Below are 21,383 nucleotides of genomic sequence, written 5' to 3'. Positions count from 1 at the left end.
ACGGTGAGACCTCAACCAAGCTTCGGCGGTTCGTGGGGTCTGCAGTGCTTACGGTGTCAAGTGGAGTGCTTGGAGTCCTCGGGAAGCACTAGCAGCATCCATCGACAGAGGTACCCGGTCGGGGTGCCAGGAGATCCGTTACACCAAGTAAAGCTGTGTTCAACGTTAATACAAAGTCTGGACTCCATTTATTCAACTTATTCATCCCCCAAGTTCAACAACCCCCTTTTGCACTTGCTTCGGATTCAAGGATATCCAGGTAGGAGCATCGTGACACGTGCATACAACACCTTCAGAGAGACTGCAGGCCACGACACGACTCTGGCAATCCTACATCTGGGTACAAACACTACAATCTACAAAGGGGACTCCATGTCCTCGTTGCTTAACTGCAACTGGCGTCACAACTACTTGCTCTATAAGAGGGACATATTTCGTAGAAACCTCCAAAGGGGCAAGGGATATCCCAGACGCCTTGGAGTAGTCCGCTGCAGATTTACGTACTGATGATCTATACTTAGATGGCTCATCAATATGATATATGCAGGGGTCAGACTCCCAGGACCCCTGCCCATCAGCTATTTCTTGCAGCTTACCAAGCACAGCTCCAAACATTGTATAACGGCTCTGTTTGTATTGCAACTCAGCCCCATTCACTTAAATGGGGCTGAGCTGCGCCTATGCCATGTGACTGATGAACGTGTCATCACATGGGCTAGGAAGAGGTCAAAGTACGCTCAGAGTGCCGCAGCCTCTTCATACAGCTCTTGGCGTGGGTCTCGGACGTCAGATCCCTGCCAATCTCAATTAACATAGTTTTTAAGGCTGAAAAAAGATATCCATACATCATGTTATCTTGCAAATTGACCCATAGGAAGGCAAAAAAATCTCTGTGAGGTAGAAGCCAATTTTACTCAATTTAGGGGAAAAAACCTTCCTTCCTGACTCCAATCAGGCAGTCAGATTAAGGCCTCTTGCCCATGAACGTAAGGGCTCCGTGCCCGTGGACTGCAAATTGCAGGCATCAATGCACGAGCACCGACCGTTGCCCAGCCGCATGCGGATCGCAGACCCATTCACTTGAATGGGGTCCACGATCCGTCCGTTCCGCAAAAAGATAGAACTTGTTCTATCTTTTTGCGGAACAGAAGCACGGAACGGAACACCACAGAAGCACTCCATAGTGTTCTGCACCGCATATCTGGATTTGCGGACCCATTCAAGTGAATGGGTCCGCATCCGTGATGCGGAATGCACACGGCTGGTGACCCGTGTACTGCGGAACCCCTGTGTGCGGTCCGCCACACGAGCACGGAACCCTTACGTTCGTGGGCAAGAGGCCTAACTCCCTGGATCAACTACCTCTCCAGAAATCTAATACCTATAACCTGTAATTCTATTACACTCCAGAAATGCATCCAGGGCCCTCTTGAACTCTTTTAGTGAATTCACCACCTCCTCAGGCAGAGAGTTCCATAGTCTCACTGCTCTTACCGTAAAGATATTATCATTATATTAAAGACCTATACTGAGAATAGGTCATCAATATGTAAATCCCATAGAACATTAAATGCAGATATATCCCATCATGTATTAGTTGCATTCACTCATGATGTAGCCGTTTCCCTGCCTAAAAAAAGAAAACAATATGTAAAATAACAAACTAAAATAAGAAAGCTAAAACAGTGCCTGCAGGAGACAGAGCATGCATAAGAAGAACACTTTTCCTAGTTGACAGTAAATTATATTAACAATCACATTTTACTAATTCACTCTGTCCTCACCTGTGCAGGTGGATAGTGACACCGGGTTTGATTCAGTGATGTCAACGGCAGCTCTCGTATACACCATGAATGTATATGTTTCTCCTGCCGTCAGATTCATTATTGTCGCTGATTCACTTCTCACTGTTGTATCATTTATCATTACTGATGATGAGGTGACATTGGTCTGGACTCTGTAGCTGTAAGACGTCTGATACTCATCAGGTTTACTCCACGTCAGAGACACAGAAGACGAGGTCACATTACTGATCTCCAGAGAATTTATCGACATCGGTTCTATTAAAGAAACAAACACAAATAAATATGATCGGGAACAGAGTGGTCACCCATCCACAGTCTATATACAGTGATGATACATGACAAAAAGATTTGTAACAGCGTTGATGTTCCTGGAGGGATACACCAAATGGAAAAGGATTTAGGAAAACTAGAGGAATGGTCAAAAATCTGGCAACTAAAATTTAATGTTGATAAGTGCAAGATAATGCACCTGGGGCGTAAAAACCCAAGAGCAGAATATAAAATCAGTGATACAGTCCTAACCTCAGTATCTGAGGAAAGGGATTTAGGGGTAATTATTTCAGAAGACTTAAGGTAGGCAGACAATGTTATAGAGCAGCAGGAGATGCTAGCAGAATGCTGGGGTGTATAGGGAGAGGCATTACCAGTAGAAAGAGGGGGGCATATCTCCAGAAGGATATTGATACTTTGGAGAGAGTTCAGAGAAGAGCTACTAAACTAGTACATGGATTGCAGGATAAAACTTACCAGGAAAGATTAAAGGACCTTAACATGTATAGCTTGGAAGAAAGACGAGACAGAGGGGATATGATAGAAACTTTTAAATACATAAAGGGAATCAACAAGGTAAAAGAGGAGAGAATATTTCAAAGAAGAAAAACTGCTACAAGAGGACATAGTTTTAAATTAGAGGGGCAAAGGTTTAAAAGTAATATCAGGAAGTATTACTTTACTGAGAGAGTAGTGGGTGCATGGAATAGCAGAAGTGGTAGCTGCAAATACAGTGAAGGAGTTTAAGCATGCATGGGATAGGCATAAGGCCATCCTTCATATAAGATAGGACCAGGGGCTATTCATAGTATTTAGTATATTGGGCAGACTAGATGGGCCACATGGTTCTTATCTGCCGACACATTCTATGTTTCTATGATGAGCTAACATTTGTGGATCGCTCCTGGAAAGGTAGGACCACAGACATAGAGTTAGTTGTATGTTCTCTCCCTTCTATTTGATGTTCTATGGCAGGGGTGCACTTGTTGACTACCAATACACACTTTTACAGGGGTCACTAAGCAGTCTTAGGCCTCATGCACACGACCGTTTTTTTTTTAAGGTCCCCAAAAACGGGGTCTGTAGGTCCGTGATCCGTGTCCGTTTTTTCTTCCGTGGGTCTTCCTTTTGGAGGATCCACGGACATGAAGAAAAGGTCGTTTTGGTGTCCGCCTGGCCGTGCGGAGCCAAATGGATCCATCCTGACTTACAATGCAAGTCAATGGGGACAGATCCGTTTGACGTTGACACAATATGGTGCAATTGCAAACAGATCCGTCCCCTATTGACTTTCAATGTAAAGTCAGGAGTTAATATACCATAGGATCGGAGTTTTCTCCAATCCGATGGTATATTTTAACTTGAAGCGTCCCCATCACCATGGGAACGCCTCTATGTTAGAATATACCATCGGATTTGAGTTAGATCGTCAAAACTCAGATCCGACAGTATATTCTAACACAGAGGCGTTCCCATAGTGATGGGGACGCTTCAAGTTAGAATATACTAAGAACTGTGTACATGACTGCCCCCTGCTGCCTGGCAGCACCCGATCTCTTACAGGGGGCTGTGATCAGCACAATTAACCCCTCAGGTGCCAGACCTGAGGGGTTAATTGTGCGTATCATAGCCCCCTGTAAGAGATCAGGTGCTGCCAGGCAGGAGGGGGCAGAACCCCCTCCCCTGTATTTAACTCATTGGTGGCCAGTGCGGCCCCCCTCCCTCCCCTGTATTTAACTCATTGGTGGCCAGTGCGGACCCCTCCCTCCCCTGTATTTAGCTCATTGGTGGCCAGTGCGGCCCCCCTCCCTCCCCTGTATTATATTCATTGGTGGCCAGTGCGGCCTACCCTCTCTCCCCCCCCCCACCTAATTAAAATCACCTTCCCCCATCATTGGTGGCTAGTGCGGCCTCCCCTCTCCCCCCCCTATTTAAAATCACCCCCCCCCCCCATCATTGTTGGCCAGTGCGGCCTCCCCTCTCCCCCCCCCCCTAATTAAAATTACCTTCCCCCATCATTGGTGGCAGAGGAGAGTTCCGATCGGAGTCCCAGTTTAATCGCTGGGGCTCCGATCGGTAACCATGGCAACCAGGATGCTACTGCAGTCCTGGTTGCCATGGTTACTTAACAATTCTAGAAGCATTATACTTACCTTCGCTGTCTGTGACCGGCCGGGCGCTCCTCCTACTGGTAAGTGAAAGGTCTGTGCGGCGCATTGCTTATAGCACAGTCCTGTCACTTACCAGTAGGAGGAGCTCCCGGCCGGTCACAGACATCGCAGGTAAGTATAATGCTTCTATAAATTGCTAAGTAACCATGGCAACCAGGACTGCAGTAGCTTCCTGGTTGCAATGGTTACCGATCGGAGCCCCAGCGATTAAACTGGGACTCCGATCGGAACTCTCCGCTGCCACCAATGATGTGGGAAGGTGATTTTAATTAGGGGGGGGGGAGAGGGGAGGCCTCACTGGCCAGCAATGATGGGGGGGGGGTGATTTTAATTAGGGGGGGAAGAGGGGAGGCCGCACTGGCCACCAATGATGGAGGAAGGTGATTTTAATTAGGGGGGGGTGGAGAGGGGAGGCCTCACTGGCCACCAATGATGGGGGGGTGATTTTAATTAGGTGGGGGGGGAGAGGGTAGGCGGCACTGGCCACCAATGATGGGGGGGGGTGATTTTAATTAGGTGGGGGGGAGAGGGTAGGCCGCACTAGCCACCAATGAATATAATACTGGGGAGGGAGGGGGGCCGCACTGGCCACCAATGAGTTAAATACAGGGGAGGGAGGGGGGCCGAACTGGCCACCAATGAGTTAAATACAGGGGAGGGGGGTCTGCCCCCTCCTGCCTGGCAGCACCTGATCTCTTACAGGGGGCTATGATACACAATTAACCTCTCAAGTGCAGCACCTGAGGGGTTAATTGTGCGGATCACAGCCCCCTGTAAGAGATCGGGTGCTGCCAGGCAGCAGGGGGAAGTCATGTACAAAGTTCTTAGTATATTCTAACTTGAAGCGTCCCCATCACCATGGGAACGCCTCTGTGTTAGAATATACTGTCGGATTTGAGTTAGATCGTCAAAACTCAGATCCGACAGTGAAAACTCAGCTCTGAAAAAGCTTTTATGCGATCCGTCTGTGTGAAAGTAGCCTACGGCCACGGATCACAGACGCGGATGCCAATCTTGTGTGCATCCGTGCTTTTTCACGGACCCATTGACTTGAATTGGTCCGTGAACCGTTGTCCGTCAAAAAAATAGGACAGGTCATATTTTTTTGACAGACAGGAAACACGGATCACGGCAGCGGATGAACAACGGTGCATTTTCCGAGTTTTGAAAGTCAATGGGTCCGCAGAAAATCACGGAAAACGGAACAACTGCCACGGATGCACACAACGGTCGTGTGCATGAGGCCTTAGGCTGGGCCAGTGCTTTTTTACGGCAGCCTAGTCTAACTGCTGCACATGATTCCCATTCAGTGGAGAGCAGGGGCTCAGCTCTTACACGTGATCTACGCTCCTTCTCTAATGGTCTAAACCGGCAGAAATGCCAATTCGGTCCATTGACCCCTTAGATGCCGCGAGTTATACAGTAGCACCCCTGGCATGTAAGCAATTACAGAGGGATCAGACTCCCTTTATCTCCCATCGGCACCCCATGAATGAGATCACAGGTTACTGATGTCTATGCACACAGGCCAGGACCTAGAGACGCCCCCCAGTCCTGCCTCCAAATAAAATAAAAAGCGATAAAGTGTTATATACCCCAAAACGACACCAATAAAAATTCATCTCTCAAAAATGAAACCCGTAGAAAGGAAAATAAGAAGGTCTTGGGATTAGGCGATGCAGAAAACATAGGGGCACATTTATTAAGACCGGAGTTTTAGACGCCGGTCTTAACGCCCTGCAGTGGCGGTGGATCCGCCACAGTTGGGCCCCTTGCAGACGAGGGTGTCCGGATGCGTTGTGAAATGCGCAATTTCGCAGGCAAAGTCAGGCGATCGTGTTCAGTTGTTCAGTTTTTATCATACAGGTGCAATGCGTTTTGATGCGTTTTACATGCGCATGCTAAAAAACTGAATGTATACAAACATCTCTTAGCAACCATCCGTGAAAAACGCATCGCATCCGCACTTGCTTGCGAATGCGATGCGATTTTCATGCAGCTCCATTAACTTCTATGGGGCCAGTGTTGCATGAAAATAGCAGAATATAGAACATGCTGTGATTTTCACGTAACGCACAAGTGATGCGCGAAAGCCAACGCACATGTACACAGCCCCATTGAAATGAATGGGTCCGGATTCCGTGCGGGCGCAATGCGTTCGCATCACGCATTGCACTCGCGCGGAATACTATGCCAAAAAAATCAACGTTGCAAGCTTTATAACGGAAAAACTCAGCGGTAGCATTGCTGTTTTTTTCACATCCCCCTCCCAGAAAGAGTTAATAAAAGTTACTCAGTAGGTGATGCATACCCCTAAATGGCACCATGAAAAACTACAACTTGTTCCACAAAAAACAAGCCCTCATACAGCTAATTATATTAGGTTATAGCTGTTCAAAAATGAAAAAAAAATCTCTTGGTCATTAAGACCCAAAGCAGGCTGCTCACTAAGGGGTTATTGAGAGACTTTTGGGGTCATTCATCAAACTGGTGCAAAGTAGAACTGTCTTAGTTGCTAACTCCTGTCTAACTCCTTTGGAAAATGAAAGGTGGAATCTGATTAGTTGCTATGGGCAACTAAGCCAGTTCTACTTTACACCAGTTTGATAAATCTCCCCACAGAAAAGCATAATAAAATTCAATGAGTGACCCCTCCCCTTCAAATTAAAAACTCATCTCTGAGCATTCTGGCTAAAGGCTGCCATGTTATGCCTTCATCAGTTGTCCTTCGTCTTTTTACTTGACTTGAACGGCATCACAGTCGCTTAGTTCCTTTCGCTTGTTCATTTTTCCTGCTTCTAAATGTGTTCTCCTGCTGCCTCATATATCCCACCCCTTGTCAGGAGCCATGTTACCAAGATAATAAAAGTTTTTACTCACTTCTTCTGTCAGTGGTTTTCAGTATTACCACTGTAGAATGCAGATTGTTTCGCTACAATTTACGCCCTGTGTGGATGTTCATTAAAGCTACAGCACATGTTTATAGAGCATGTCATGAAACATTATTATTACAACTGAAATCTCTTCCACAAGCTATGAACCTACTTGTATAGACAGATGTGCTCACAGGTGAACTCTGATACCCCCGGACTCCGACTGTGACCACAGTAATGCTGTAATTAGTCCCTGATGTCAGGTTCTGAAGGGTGACATTTGTTGTACTACTTGTCTTAGTCCAAGTGCCTGAAAAATTCCCATAGCTTATATTGTAGGACTTATTCACATCAGTCATATTTATAGGCTCTGACCAAGATAATGTCAGGTTGGTTGTATCTACTGCATTTGAGGCCAAATTTGCAGGACTGGTTGGATCTGTGTAATAAGAGAGAAATAAAGACATTTGAGGACATTTATGTTACATGATGAAATAATATACATTAGTCCAAGGAAATGTATAGACTTGAGTTCGGTCTTCTGGGACCTATAGGAAGAATGAGGATACGTTTACCCCTTACGAACCCTGCTGTACACGTGAGGAGACGTGGAACAGTTCAGTTGTGCATGCACCTGGCATTCACCATTACAGTCTATGGGGAATTTGGAAACCAGATGCCTTTCACTCTCTTCTCCTCCGGCTTGTTGCTGGCTTCTGCCTGGTACTACGGCCTGACAGAAGACACAAGGCCTCTTCCCTTCCAATAGATATTTCCAATATTGTTCTTTTACACATAAGTATTTGCATGAAATGTTTTTATTTTTGTGTTAAAGCTGCCCAGTAGTCTGTCTGTGTAGTCTGGATCACCCCCTAATTGCCTCCTAATATCTGTGTGGGGCCGTCCAGAATACAAAGGCAGAACGGTGAATAGATTTTTTGCCACAGTTCTAAACAGGAGAATATACCGCTGGAAATTATTAAAGAGGTTGTCCGAGTTATTTGGTTGTTATTTGTATGTTTCTAACTAATCAAATGTAACAGCTTTACCATGCACTTACTGTATCTGCAGTTGCTGCTTTCTCAGATTTCACTGAGGGTCACATGACTTGTGATGTCAGCTTCTCTCCCTGCTCTGTGGTGTCCACGCCCCCCTGCTCTGTCATCTGCTGCTGCTTCTGTCTGCCCTGTGTCTCTCTCCCTGGATTCTTCAGGAAAAACTTTAACACCTTCAGCAGCACAGACTCAGGGCTAAAGGCTTTAGGCTGAGTACACACGAGCGTGTCCGGATAAGGTCCGGATGCGTTGCGGCAAACCCGCGCGAGTAGGTACCCAATTGCAGTTTTGTTTTGGCTGCGATTGCGTTCCGTTGTTCAGTTTTTATCGCGCAGGTGCAATGTGTTTTGCACACGCGTGATAAAAAACTGACTGTGGTACCCAGACCCAAACTTCTTCACTGAAGGTCAGGTTTGGGTTCGGTGTTGTGTAGATGGTTATAAGGGAAAATAATAGCATTCTTTAATACAGAATGCTTAGTAGGTGGTCAATTGAGGGTTAAAAAATAAAAAATAATTAACTCACCACGGTGATGGATCATGTGATTGGACCGTGTGATCTGACGTCACCACAGGTCCTTTAGCCGGCAGCTCATGATTAAAGAAGTAAGATGAGACCGGCAGCTACGCGATCAAGAGGAGAAGGTGAGTTAATTATTTTTTATTTTTTAACCCTCAATTGACCACCTACTAAGCATTCTGTATTAAAGAATGTAATTATTTTCCCTTATAACCATGTTATAAGGGAAAATAATTACATCTACACAAACTTGAACCCAAACCTGAACTTCAGTGAAGAAGTTTGGGTCTGGGTACCACAGTCAGTTTTTTATCACGTGGGTTTGCCGCAACGCATCCAGACCTTATCCGGACACACTCGTGTGAACTCAGCCTTACTGAGTAGCTGCAAGCAGTGAGGAGACAAATGCTGGGCACATAAGCTAACAGACTAGAGGAGTTCTGCAGAGCATTGCACAAGCACAGGTAGGGGGAAGATCCTGTGTGTATCAGCAGTGTCATTGTACAACTGGGACTTGTAGTCCTACACATACAACATGCTGCTGAGTCTCCCAACAGTCAGACATGTCACTCAGGGCAGCACTTGTATTCACTCCCTTTGCAGAGCAAGGGGAGGGGCAGAGATTGTTATTATTGCAGGTAAACAAAGGGCCAGAAGAGAACCAGGGAAATTAGGAAATAATTTTTTTTTTGCCTAAAACTTGCTTAGCTTAGATATATATTGCTGCCCATCAGATTTACAGTGCTATATTTTTTTTGGCCAACCCCTTTAAAGCTCTGAAGCTACAAGTAATTACACATTTATTTATTTTCAACTTCTCATTAAATGTATTCCTTTCACAAAGGTAAATTATACTTTAAAGGGAGTCTGTTGCCTACTTTGAGCGTTTTAGACCGCTCATATCACGTTATAGCACAGTTGGTCAACCTAGTACCCTTATTGTGAGTGTCCCATGTCCATAAGCTGAAAAAACACTTTATAAAGATATGCAGATTAGGTCCCGCAAGTGCCCAGGGGCCCTCTCTGATGTGCTCAGATAACCGCTCCCCTTGGAGTCCTTTGCCCGCTCTCCGCTCCTACTTCATCCTCCTCCTCTGACTTAGAGATCTCGTACAAGCGCCAGTCACCACTGGGCCTGCGCATGCACACTGCCAGGCCTGGTGTTAACTGACGCTTGCATGATATCTCCAAGCCAGAGGTGGAGGATGAAGTAGGAGCAGAGGGCGGGCCAGAGGACTCCAAGGGGAGCAGTTATGCCGGCACATCAGAGAGGGCCCCTGGGCACACGCGGGACGTAATCTGCATATGTTTATTATGTGTCTTTTTCAGCTTCTGGATGTGGGACAGACACAATAAAGGTACTATTTTTATGTTGGGCAACTGTGCTATAACGTGATATGAGCGGTCTAAAACGCTCAAAGTAGGTGACAGACTCCCTTCAAGCTGACCATAGACGTGAGATAAATGTTGGTGGGAATAAAACAAGTAAATTAGGTTTCTGATCTCCTGATACTCACATGTGGCCTCTGTCACTGGAGCAGACATCTGGCTGTAGCTCCCACTGACTGTCTGTACGGTGACTGTATATTCTCTGCCGGGCAGTAATCCTGTGAAATTCACTTGTGTAGTACTAGCTGGTATTGTCTTTTTCACGGCTCCTGTTAAGCTGACGGTATAATTATCCACTTTTCCTGCTGGTCTTGTCCATGTGGCTCCAAGAAAATCAACCGACTTGTAATTGGTCAGTGACAGGCTGGAAACTTGTCCGGGAACTGACAAAAAATTAAATAATACATTTGCAGCGACATTGTAACACAGGCACTATATATATACAGTACAGACCAAAAGTTTGGACACACCTTCTCATTCAAAGAGTTTTCTTTATTTTCATGACTATGAAGGCATCAAAACTATGAATTAACACATGTGGAATTATATACATAACAAACAAGTGTGAAACAACTGAAAATATGTCATATTCTAGGTTCTTCAAAGTAGCCACCTTTTGCTTTGATTACTGCTTTGCACACTCTTGGCATTCTCTTGATGTGCCCTATAATTCCACATGTGTAAATTCATAGTTTTGATGCCTTCAGTGTGAATAGTCATGAAAATAAAGAAAACTCTTTGAATGAGAAGGTGTGTCCAAACTTTTGGTCTGTACTGTATATATATATATATATATATATATATATATATATAGATGAAAACGGACAGCACATCCAGTAGAAAACAGTGGAAGTTTATTGGGCCACAGTGGCACAAAGAGGCGACGTTTCGGCTCAAAACACAGAGCCTTTCTCAAGCATCAAACATAAGTGTAACATGTGGTTTAAATAGATATATATGATTGGTGGGTGAAGATATCAATAAATACAATCAATAAGTGAAAATCAATTTGAAATTAAATGTGACATGATTATTATATAAATAATACAAAGTAATATGGTGATAAAAATGGTGGTACATAATTGAATATAAAACATCAAAAACTTTACAGTAATGTGATATAATTGTTATATAAATACAAGTGGCGCCAATATACATCAGCTGTTATGTATACAAATAATTACAACAATTTAAAAACAGGAGGAGCAAGCGATGGGAAAATTGACATACCACATGATAACAGAGTATTCACACATGTCCGCAATGGCCAAAGTTGGCGTCTAACTTTAGACAGTGCGCAAGCATCAGGGTGAGTCTCAGCAGAATGACGTCTTGCTGCGTCCAAGACCGGCGCGTCGCCCAGCAAAGTGACGTCATATTACGTCCTAAGCAGGCGCGTCGCCCTAGTCGGATACAGCAAGACCAAAAACCTTGTAAGCACTCCAACGCGCATGCTCACATGTGTACATGTGTAGAAGCGCCATATTGGATACTGGCAGAAGACCCACAGTTGCATAATTTGTATAATATATGGCTCGTAGGAGGCAAAAGAGGGAGCCGGACACCCCTGTCAGGGGGGTTCCCTATCCCTCAATCGGGCATGCAAGATGAGCACAATCGGCATTGCCATGTCGATCGCGCATACAAGTGCCGCCCCGTTTACACCTCCCCTCTATGCCACAAATAGGGTTCTCCTAACAACCGTTGGGTCTATATTTTTTTACTTTAGTTTATTCCCACAAAATCTGTCGAGACCCAACCTAAACCTGACCACAGTATACTTGAAAAAATTCAAAATTATAAAGATGATATCGAGCGAACATGGGGGTACGGTGTTTTCCACTATGGTAGATCAGCGTCACATACACATTGCTCTTCTTCTTGTATAATGTCAAATCATCTATAATATATATATATATATATATATACATACACACCGGTATACTAGCGGTCATGCGTAATTGCAGCTACATTGAGACAGGGGAGTGTGAACCCTAGTTCTTTTGATCGGCGGTTTCCCCAGCTGTCGGACCTCTTCTGATCAGACACTTAAAGGGGCTGTCCTATATCCTCATCTCAGACACTGGTGACATTACACTAGGATATGCCACAAATGTCAGATAGGTGCTGGTCCCACCTCTGAGACCAGCTCCCAACTCCAAAACAGGTCCCCACAAAGTGAAGGAGAGAGCACTGCGCAAGTGTGGCCTCCCTCCATTCCCTTTATTCCTAGAGGTGGGACCCACAACTATCTCTAGAACGGGTCCCTCAAAAGTGCAGCCCACCTCCATTCACCTCTATGGGAGATCAGAAAACAGCCGAGCGAGCGAATGCACAGTGCGCTCACTGGAGATAGGAGAGGGTCACAGACGAGCGACCCGCACCCGTCTGACATTAGTGGCATATATTCCTGGGGTAATGTCACCAATGTCTGAGATGACACAGCCACTTTAAGTCGTCTTAATTGGACAATCCCTTTAAACAACACTCAGTTGAATGAAATTTCTGTTATTTTCTATAGGGAAAAGACACATCTGACATAGGGTGGTGTCAGACATCACATTTTTAGTGTTTTTGCAAATTTTTTTCTCCATTGTTTTTGGCTAATAATTGTTGGGGGAAAAAACATAATAGGGAATGATGAAATTAATATTTTTTTGCGGCTTTTTCTCACTTCCATTTTTTGGGCACAAGGTGGTGTGTTTTTTCAGATGTTTTCCCATAGACATTTCTATGACAGGAAAATGCTTGCCAAAAAAAAAAATGTCACATTCAAAAACACTTTATAAAAAAAATAAAGCATGAATTCTATGGCGCAAAGGAAGCCTTAAAAGGTATGACACTGTCAAAATCTGCTGCAGATTCCATAGCAGAAACTGAGGCGTTTTCTGCTGCGCTTACTGACTTTGAATGTCGCATAGCTGTTCGCATTGAATGGCGCTAAACCGGGAGTGGGCCCTCACCACAGATTCAAGCAGCATCCACACGGACATGTTTCTTCTTGGTGCACTCGTTACTTTAAACCACCGGCCCACAAACTGCAGCACTGCCTCCCATAATTGACACCACACGAAATTCCAGCAGCAGCCACGTGGTGTCCACACCAAAATTCTGACAGTAAATTCTTCTTTGTGAACGGACCCCAAAGCCAAGTTTCAACGTTCAGGTTTTTTTATGCAGTTTTTGAGGTGAAGACGGGGAAATGTATATAGGAAAGACTGAAGGAGGAATGCATCAATCTTTTACACCAGTTGTCTGGTGTGAAATTGTTTTGCCCAGGGCCCCCATTGTCTGAGGGGCCCCCTGCTTCAGTGCTGCTGTTCAGCTGAATGTCGGAGGAAGCAAACGGGCGGACAGCTGAACAGCTGAACTTTACAATGCAGTGTAAGGTCCCCTCCCTCACATATAAGAGAAATCATAACCACAGTGCTGACAGGACCTGCGATAATGTCAGATGCAGGAGGCGGAGCTCAGCAGAGAAGACGGGATGAAGGACCTGCGATGACCTCACCATCATGTGACCAGAACAGGAGGCGGAGCTCAGCACTGCAGTAAAGTAATGAAGAAGAAGAAGAAGACCACCCATGCATGTGAAGTAGTATGGATTCAATGTAAGTGCCAGGGAAATGCTGGGAGTTGTAGTCCTCTCCTCTTATACCTACTGTTATGTTATATCAGAGTACATTAAAAGAGGAGGTATGAGGAAAGGACTACAACTCCCAGCATGTCCAGCTTGTTATGTAATATCAGAGTACATTATAAGAGGAGGTATGAGGAAAGGACTACAACTCCCAGCATGTCCAGCTTGTTATGTAATATCAGAGTACATTATAAGAGGAGGTATAAGAGGAGAGGAATACAACTTTCAGCATGTCCAGGCCATTATTATGTAATATCAGGGTACATTACAACACCCTGGAAATGCTGGGAGTTGTATACCTCCTCTTGTAATGTACTGTGATATTACATAATACCGGCTTGGACATGCCTGGAGTTGTAGTCCCATCCTCTTATACATCCCCCTGAAATGTGCTCTGATATTAAATAATAGACACGCAGGGAGTTATAGTCCTCTCCTGTTATACCTCCTGCAGTACTGTGCTCTGAATTAGAACCGGGGTGATGGATAGGGGAGGGTAGTCATCCGCCTAGGGCACCACTTCACTATCCATAAAGGGGGGCGCACTCATGGCGGTCCAACTTTACAAGCCTCAGGCCGCTAGGCCTCAAGCCTGTGAGGCGTTAGAACAGCGCAAGAAGCCACAATGACATTACTGCAACCTCCTGCTCTGGGTCTTGCATGATGATGTCATCATGTGAGACCCGGAGCAGGAGTGGTGATGTCATTGGGACCGCATGCATCAGGACGCAGCAACACAAGCATCCCAGACAGCGCCGGGGGACGGGAGTTATTTTTTTAATACAAAATGTCCACATTGCTGGGGGCACTAGGGATGAGGGGGAGGGGGGGAGATCATTAAATATACTCAGCACTACTGGGGAGGAATGGAGGAGCATTATATACATACTGGCACTATGGTGGAACATTATATATATATATATATATATATATATATATATATATATATTGGCACTATGGGGGGAAGCATTATATATTGGAACTAGTGGGGGGCACTACAGGGGGACATTAGAGCCACTGGGAGAATTATGGTTATATTACTACTACTAAGGTACTGTAGGGGAGTTATTATTATTTGACACAATATGGAGGGCATTGCTACTACGGGCTATCTTGGGGAGTATTATTACTATTGGGGGCACCATTACTAATGAGGACAGTCTGGGTGTATAGTATAGTGTTTGTGGACATGGGGGGGGGGGGAGAAGAACAGGCACAGTATTGGGGGTAGCTTCAAGAGGTGCTCGGGTTTTTTTCATCTTGATGACCTATCCTTAGGATAGGTCATCAATTTTAGATCAGCGGGGGTCTGACACCCGGCACTCCTGCCAATCAGCTGTTTGAGGAGACGGCGTGTGCTGTGCGCACCTGCCATCTCCCTCCTCTCTTCCTGCTCTGCATGTCTATGGGACAGCAGCAGTGAACAGCAAGCGCCGTCTCTTCAAACAGCTGATCGGCGGGGGTGTCGGACGTCGGACTGTGATTTTAGCACATTATTACAAGATGTTGGCCCCCTCTTTTGATTTTGCCCAGGGCCACATTTTGTTTAAAACCGGCCCTGCATGCACTACAGGGGCGGCCATTTTAGGAAATGTTCCAAGGATTGTGTCTATATAAAACCAATCACTGATGCACAATGGAGCCGATAATAAGCAATATTCCCTTAAGGCCTCTTTCACACCAGCGTTACGGATTCTCTCACGGTCTGTTTAGGAAAAACTGATGGTTTTGCACGCAAGTTCAGTCAGTTTTGTTTGTGATGCGTTCAGTGTTTCAGTTTTTTCCGTGCGGGTGCAATCAGTTATGATGCGTTTTTTTCATGCACGTGAAAAAAAAAAACGGAACAATCACAAACAACATCTACTATCAACCATCAGTGAAAAACGCATTGCATCCGAATTGTATCCCAATGCAATGCGTTTTTTTTTTAACTGAAGCCCCATTCACTTTTATGGGGCCTGGGCTGCGTGAAAAATGCTGAATATGGTCTCATGCACACGACTGTTGTTTTGGTCCGCATCCGAGCTGCAGTTTTTGCGGCTTGGATGCGGACCCATTCACTTCAATGGGGCCGCAAAAAAAGATGCGGACAGCACTTCGTGTGCTGTCCGCATCCGTTGCTTCGTTCAGTGGTCCGCAAAAAAATACAACTTGTCCTATTCTTGTCCGTTTTGCGGACAAGAATAGGCAGTTATATCAATGGATGTCCGTGCCGTTCCGCAAATTGTGGAACGCACACGGACTCCATCCGTGTTTTGCGGATCCCCAATTTGCGTACCGCAAACCATGAGGCCTATAGAACATGTTGCGATTCTCATGCAACACAGAAATGATGCGTGAAAAAACAGGATTCAGTGCGGGTGCTATGCATTCACTTCACGCATTGCATCCGTGCGGAAAACCAGCTCGTGTGAAAGGGGCCTTACGCGGAGCTCCATGTTATATAGAAATAAATATATGGAAAAAAAAACATTTATTGCAGTGAAGCTTCTGGATAAATGTATGCATCCTGAAAAATACTAAATACTAAAAGAAATAATTTTTTCACATTCTGTATAAAAAAAAATCCTCAGAAAGCCCCTTTATATCTGATTACCACCACTTATCACCTATTTTAGCTTTCTCTTCCTAATTTTACTGTTGTTCCCATCTTTCCCGGGCTCCTTCCTCTCTGTATCTCCACAGACGTCCCTCACATCTTCTATTTTCCAGTCAGAAATCACTTTTCTCCATTTGGGAGAGAAATTTCAGTCAGAAAGGCTCCATTTTAGATTCTGGCCACTTTCTGAGGAGAAGCTGCTTGGCCACACCCCTCACTTCCTATTGGCTGCAGCTACTTCGTCAATTACCTGGCTCCTGAGAGAACCTCTTCTGGCTGAGGGGAAAGGGGAGGAGCTTGCTTTTGCCTGCATTGAGAAGCTGACAGAAGGTTCTAGAACAGGGGAGCAGAACCTGTGGCCCCTGACCATCTACACACAGAAGAGCATGTCTGCGTGTGGCTCCTCACATGTAGTTCCCATGTCATGGAGAAGATGAGCAGCGCACAGGAGCAGGGATCGGCCTGTCTCCTCCTGTACACTTTTTGGATGTCGGTAAAGGCTAAAAAGTTGCAAATTTTAAAGCAAACCACCACTTGCAACAAAATTAATCAGTTTTATATGCCAAACAATGGTCCTAGAACATTAGTACATGACCCCCACAATCTTTAGTGGAGTAGCCACATGCATGCCCGGTCTCCTACTCTATGGAGGGCTAATTGGGTGAGAAGACCCCCATCATCCCGACAGGTGGGTGTCCTGAAAGTGCCACTTTAAAGATGATGCCCACTCACATAAGCAGTGTGTGCCATAGATGCATGTCGTAGTTTTATTCCGGCCCCCTCTCGGCATGTTTGCCGTGCTGCCGCCGGAGGGGTAGTTCGGCGGCACGCGTGCACTAGCGGCAGCATGGATCCGACAGGCTGTTCACCCGCCAGAACAGCCTGCCGGAGTTCCTTGCCGCTAGTGTGAAACTAGCCTAACTCCTCAGATCCCTTGGTCAAATGTGACCGCAGTATCTAAGCGGTGAAGACGTGGGAATCGCACGCTCCCGCCCCCGTAGCAGCGTTCCCCAGCAGAAATTGGGGAAGCTGTAACGTGCCAGTGATGGCTCGGAGCCTCAAGTCCATACCCATAACTGGTATGTTCCAATACAGGCCAGCAGGTGGCAGCACTGTATTGGAATACAGTGAATGGTGTGTTCTGTAATGGATATATATACCCAGTCTAATGATCGCTGGTGATAGTTCCAGAGGAGGACTTAAAGGGAAAAAAAGTAAAAAAAATAAAAGTAAAAAAAAAATCTAAAAATATTAATTAAATTGAATAAAAAGTAATCATAATTGTATCACTAAGAAGTACAGATCGCTCCGCAAAAAATGAGCCCTAATACAGCTCCACAGAGGTAAATATGAAATAGTTAGAGGAGTTAGAATATGGCAATAAAGGGAAAAAAAATATTATTTTTTAATGTTTTTTTTTTCCCAGCATAACCTTTATTTTGTGTGATATTGTTGATATTTGTTAAAGGGGTTCTACAGTTTGTTTTAACTGATGATCTATCCTCTGGATAGATCATCAGCATCTGATCGGGGAAGGGGGGGGGGTCTGACACCCGGGCGCCCCGCCAATCAGCTGTTTGAGAAGGCAGCGGCGCTGGCTGGCAGTAGCGCCGCGGCCTTCTCGCTGTTTACCGCAGGCCCAGTGACGTCATGACTAGTATCAATGGCCTGGGCGGGGCTAAGCTCCATTCAAGTGGCCATTGAAACTAGTCGTGACGTCACTGGGCCTACGGTAAACAGCAAGAAGGCCGCGGCACTACATCCAGCGCCACTGCCTTCTCAAACAGCTGATTGGCGGGGCGCCCGGGTGTCAGACCCCCCCCCCACCCGATCAGATACTGATGAACTATCCAGAGGATAGATGATCAGTTTAAAAAAACTGCAGAACCCCTTTAAAAAAGAGCAGAAGTGGTGCTCAGAGCGCCCTGCCCCTTTAGCTTTTATCCGCTTTGTATGAATACATAGAAAGAATATGGGAACCGCACTCCACGTGCTTGAGAGGGGCAGAGTGCTCTGAGAAGCGCTCCTGCTTCTTAATTTATTTTCAACAAAGGTTTAGTTATCCTTTAAAACACAATAAAAGCTATACAACTGTGATATTGTTGTAATAGTACTGACCTGGAGAATGAAGGTACTAGGTCAATTTTACCTGCATAGGGAATGCTGTAAAAAATATACTCCCCTCCCCTCATAAACCTGTGGTGGAATTGCATTTTTTTTCCCCAATTCCAACCCATTTGTAATTTTTTTTCCCCAGCTTCTCACTACTTGATATGCAATATTAAATGGTACCATTAGAAACAACTTGTCCCGCAAAAAATAAGTCCTTGTATAGCTATGTCAGCTGAAAAATAAAAAAGTTATGGCTCTGGGAAGGTTGCATTAGATCTGGATGCCATACAGTCAGCGTCAGCTCAGACCAGAGGTACAATGTAGAAGGGCTTTTCCAAGACGGCGCTAATGAGACGTCTTATTTAGTGACAGTACATAGTGCTTACCCCAAAATTGTACAATTTTTGCTCTGTTTTTCTTCATTCTACATGGACCAGTCTTCCCTCTACTCACCTGTGCAGGTAGTTAGTGACACCGGGTCTGATTCAGTGATGTCATCGGCAGCTCTCGTATACACCATGAATGTATATGTTTCTCCTGCCGTCAGATTCATTATTGTCGCTGATTCACTTCTCACTATTGTATCGTTTATAATTACTGATAATGAGGTGAGATTGGTCTGGACTCTGTAGCTGTAAGACGTCTGATTTCCATCAGGTTTACTCCAAGTCAGAGACACAGAAGATGAGGTTGTGTTACTTATTTGCAGAGATTTCACTGACATTGGCTCTGAAATTAGAATTGTGTGAAAAAGCACAAATTATAAAACTGCAACTCATGTTAAATGGAGGCCAGGGCTAAACGGCCACGTGTGGGCGTGCGAAATAAGATCGCAATTTCACACCGCAAAGTCACAACTAATAACAGTAAATGAGTCTGTGTTGTGCCCTCGACCGAAGTATTAACCATAAGGATTTCTCGCACAGCCTTCAGAGCAGGGGTGCACCTACCCTTTCTGCTACCTGAGGCGAAAATTAAAACAGCACCCAACCCCTTCAGCCTAATGTTTAGGCATATTGTGATAAGTTGAATATAGAGAGATATTCCCATGGCCTTGCCACTGCCCCCACTTCTCTAGGTCTTGCCGCCTGAGGCAATTGCTTCACCTGGCCTCATTGGTGGTGCACTCCTGCTTCAGAGTTAGGCCTCTTTCACACGACCGTTTTTTGCGTTCCGTATACGGTCCATATATGGAACCATTTATTTCAATGGTTCCGCAAAAAAAAATTGAATATACTCCGTATGCAATCCGTTTCTGTGTTTTCCTTGTCCTATTATTGCCCGCAAATCATATTCCGTGGCTCCATTCAAGTCAATGGGTCTGCAAAAAAACTGAATGAGTCTGCAGAACCATCCATTGAGAATTTTATGCCCAGCCCAATTTTTTCCATGTAATTACTGTATACTGTATATAACATACGGAAAAACGGAACAGAAACGGAAACACAACGGAAACAAAAAAACGGGAACAACGGACCCGTAAAAAACGAACCGCAAAATACTGAAAACGCCATCCGGTCGTGTGAAAGAGGCCTTATTCTTTGTGACATTGTGAGCTTATGTTGTGTAGCCGTAGGATGGATCTGACATAATAAAGAACATGTACCCCTAGAAATAAGAGTCGTCCCTCTTCTGCTCTTCTGTCATGGTGGCCTGTGGCTGTCACCCATGTATTGCAGATGGCTGATGGGAACATTGAAATTCTCATTAGTGGAACATTTTAAGCCCCACTGTCAATATGCTCAGCGACAGCCCAAAAATTAAGAAACTACAATTCCAGGAAACAATTTTGGGGTAGGGAGCGCTGACTTTCAAGCTAGGCTGTGAAGAGGATAGGCTTCTCATCTCAATGGACCACCATAGCCTCTATGATACAGATACGCTTGCAATAACATATAAAAAAAGACATCTTGTGTAAGGCTATGTTCACGTTTTCATCATACAGTAGCTTCCATTTCTAATTTTTGGCAGATCCAACCAGCGTCCAACAAGCCCGATCAAAGATAGAATAATGAGGCACCTCCGACAGAACAAAGACTATGGCAACAGACTTGAATCCGGCCAATTCGTGAGATCGGCGACCTCATACTTACCGGTGGTGACATTGCGGCAGCAGCTGGTTGAGTCGTTCCCATAGCGGATCACATACCGTGTACCAGACCGAAGGCTCATAAGTGACGTGTTATTCAAGCTGTTATCAGACGCTCGAATTATGTTCCCATCTATATCAGTTATATTCTGCAGGAAGAATCCCTCCGCCAGTCCAGTGACCGATATCTGGAAGGTCGACACCTGGACGCTGATTGTTTGGCATTCAGGTATTTCTGTAAAGCAAATATATGGTTTTGAATAAAAAAATTCCTACAATTTTCTCTTTATAGCCCCAGTGCAGACCTATGTGTCTCCATGGTTACAGACTACAAACACATTACTGATAAAGCCGACATGCATTACTTTCTGCACCCACTTCTCATTGCAGAGATTGCTCGCTGGTGTAGGGAGTCTTACAGGCAACGCTCCCTGGGAAAAAGTATGCACATTAGCTCTAAAGACTCTAGTGCCACCTATAGGGAGCTACTGTAAGTCTCTGTCCAACCCTATTAAGAGTCTTAAAACATGACTAGGGATAAACAGCTGTCTACAGATGTGGAGGAGTATCTGGCTCTTAAATGCTCTTTAATCGGCTTGACATTGACACACAAGGTGGCTACTTCTAGGTGGCATCTCCCTCCTTCTGCCATGCCTTCTGATGTCTGTAGATTACAAGAAAAGGAGGTGAGAGTGCACTAACACATGACTACAGGATCAGACTACACATGGTTTGTTTGTTTGTAGCATGTTGCCATAGAGACACATAGGTCTGCATAAGAGACATGAAACGGCAGAATTTTTTTAGTACTATTGACAAAATTGCCTGTTTTTTTTTTTAGATTTATTAGAACAAAAGCAA

At 45.0% G+C, this 21,383-nt stretch overlaps 1 protein-coding gene across 1 annotated transcript in view; it reads right to left on the bottom strand.

Annotated features, from left to right (window-relative positions):
• The window catches only part of LOC120980947 (receptor-type tyrosine-protein phosphatase beta-like), a 237,948-nt gene that overhangs the window by 161,760 nt on the left and 54,805 nt on the right, over window positions 1-21,383 (bottom strand). Inside the window, exons 3-7 of the mRNA XM_040410341.1 lie at window positions 20,527-20,757; window positions 18,887-19,162; window positions 10,211-10,465; window positions 7,292-7,558; window positions 1,785-2,060 (exon numbers count right to left, since the gene is read on the bottom strand). Of these exons, the coding sequence (XP_040266275.1) occupies window positions 1,785-2,060; window positions 7,292-7,558; window positions 10,211-10,465; window positions 18,887-19,162; window positions 20,527-20,757 (1,305 nt within the window). The remainder of the gene's footprint in view (window positions 1-1,784; window positions 2,061-7,291; window positions 7,559-10,210; window positions 10,466-18,886; window positions 19,163-20,526; window positions 20,758-21,383) is intronic.

Source organism: Bufo bufo, chromosome 10 (assembly GCF_905171765.1).
Source record: "Bufo bufo chromosome 10, aBufBuf1.1, whole genome shotgun sequence".
In the NCBI taxonomy this organism is placed as follows: Eukaryota; Metazoa; Chordata; class Amphibia; order Anura; family Bufonidae; genus Bufo; species Bufo bufo.
This window is presented reverse-complemented; position numbering and strand designations above follow the sequence as displayed.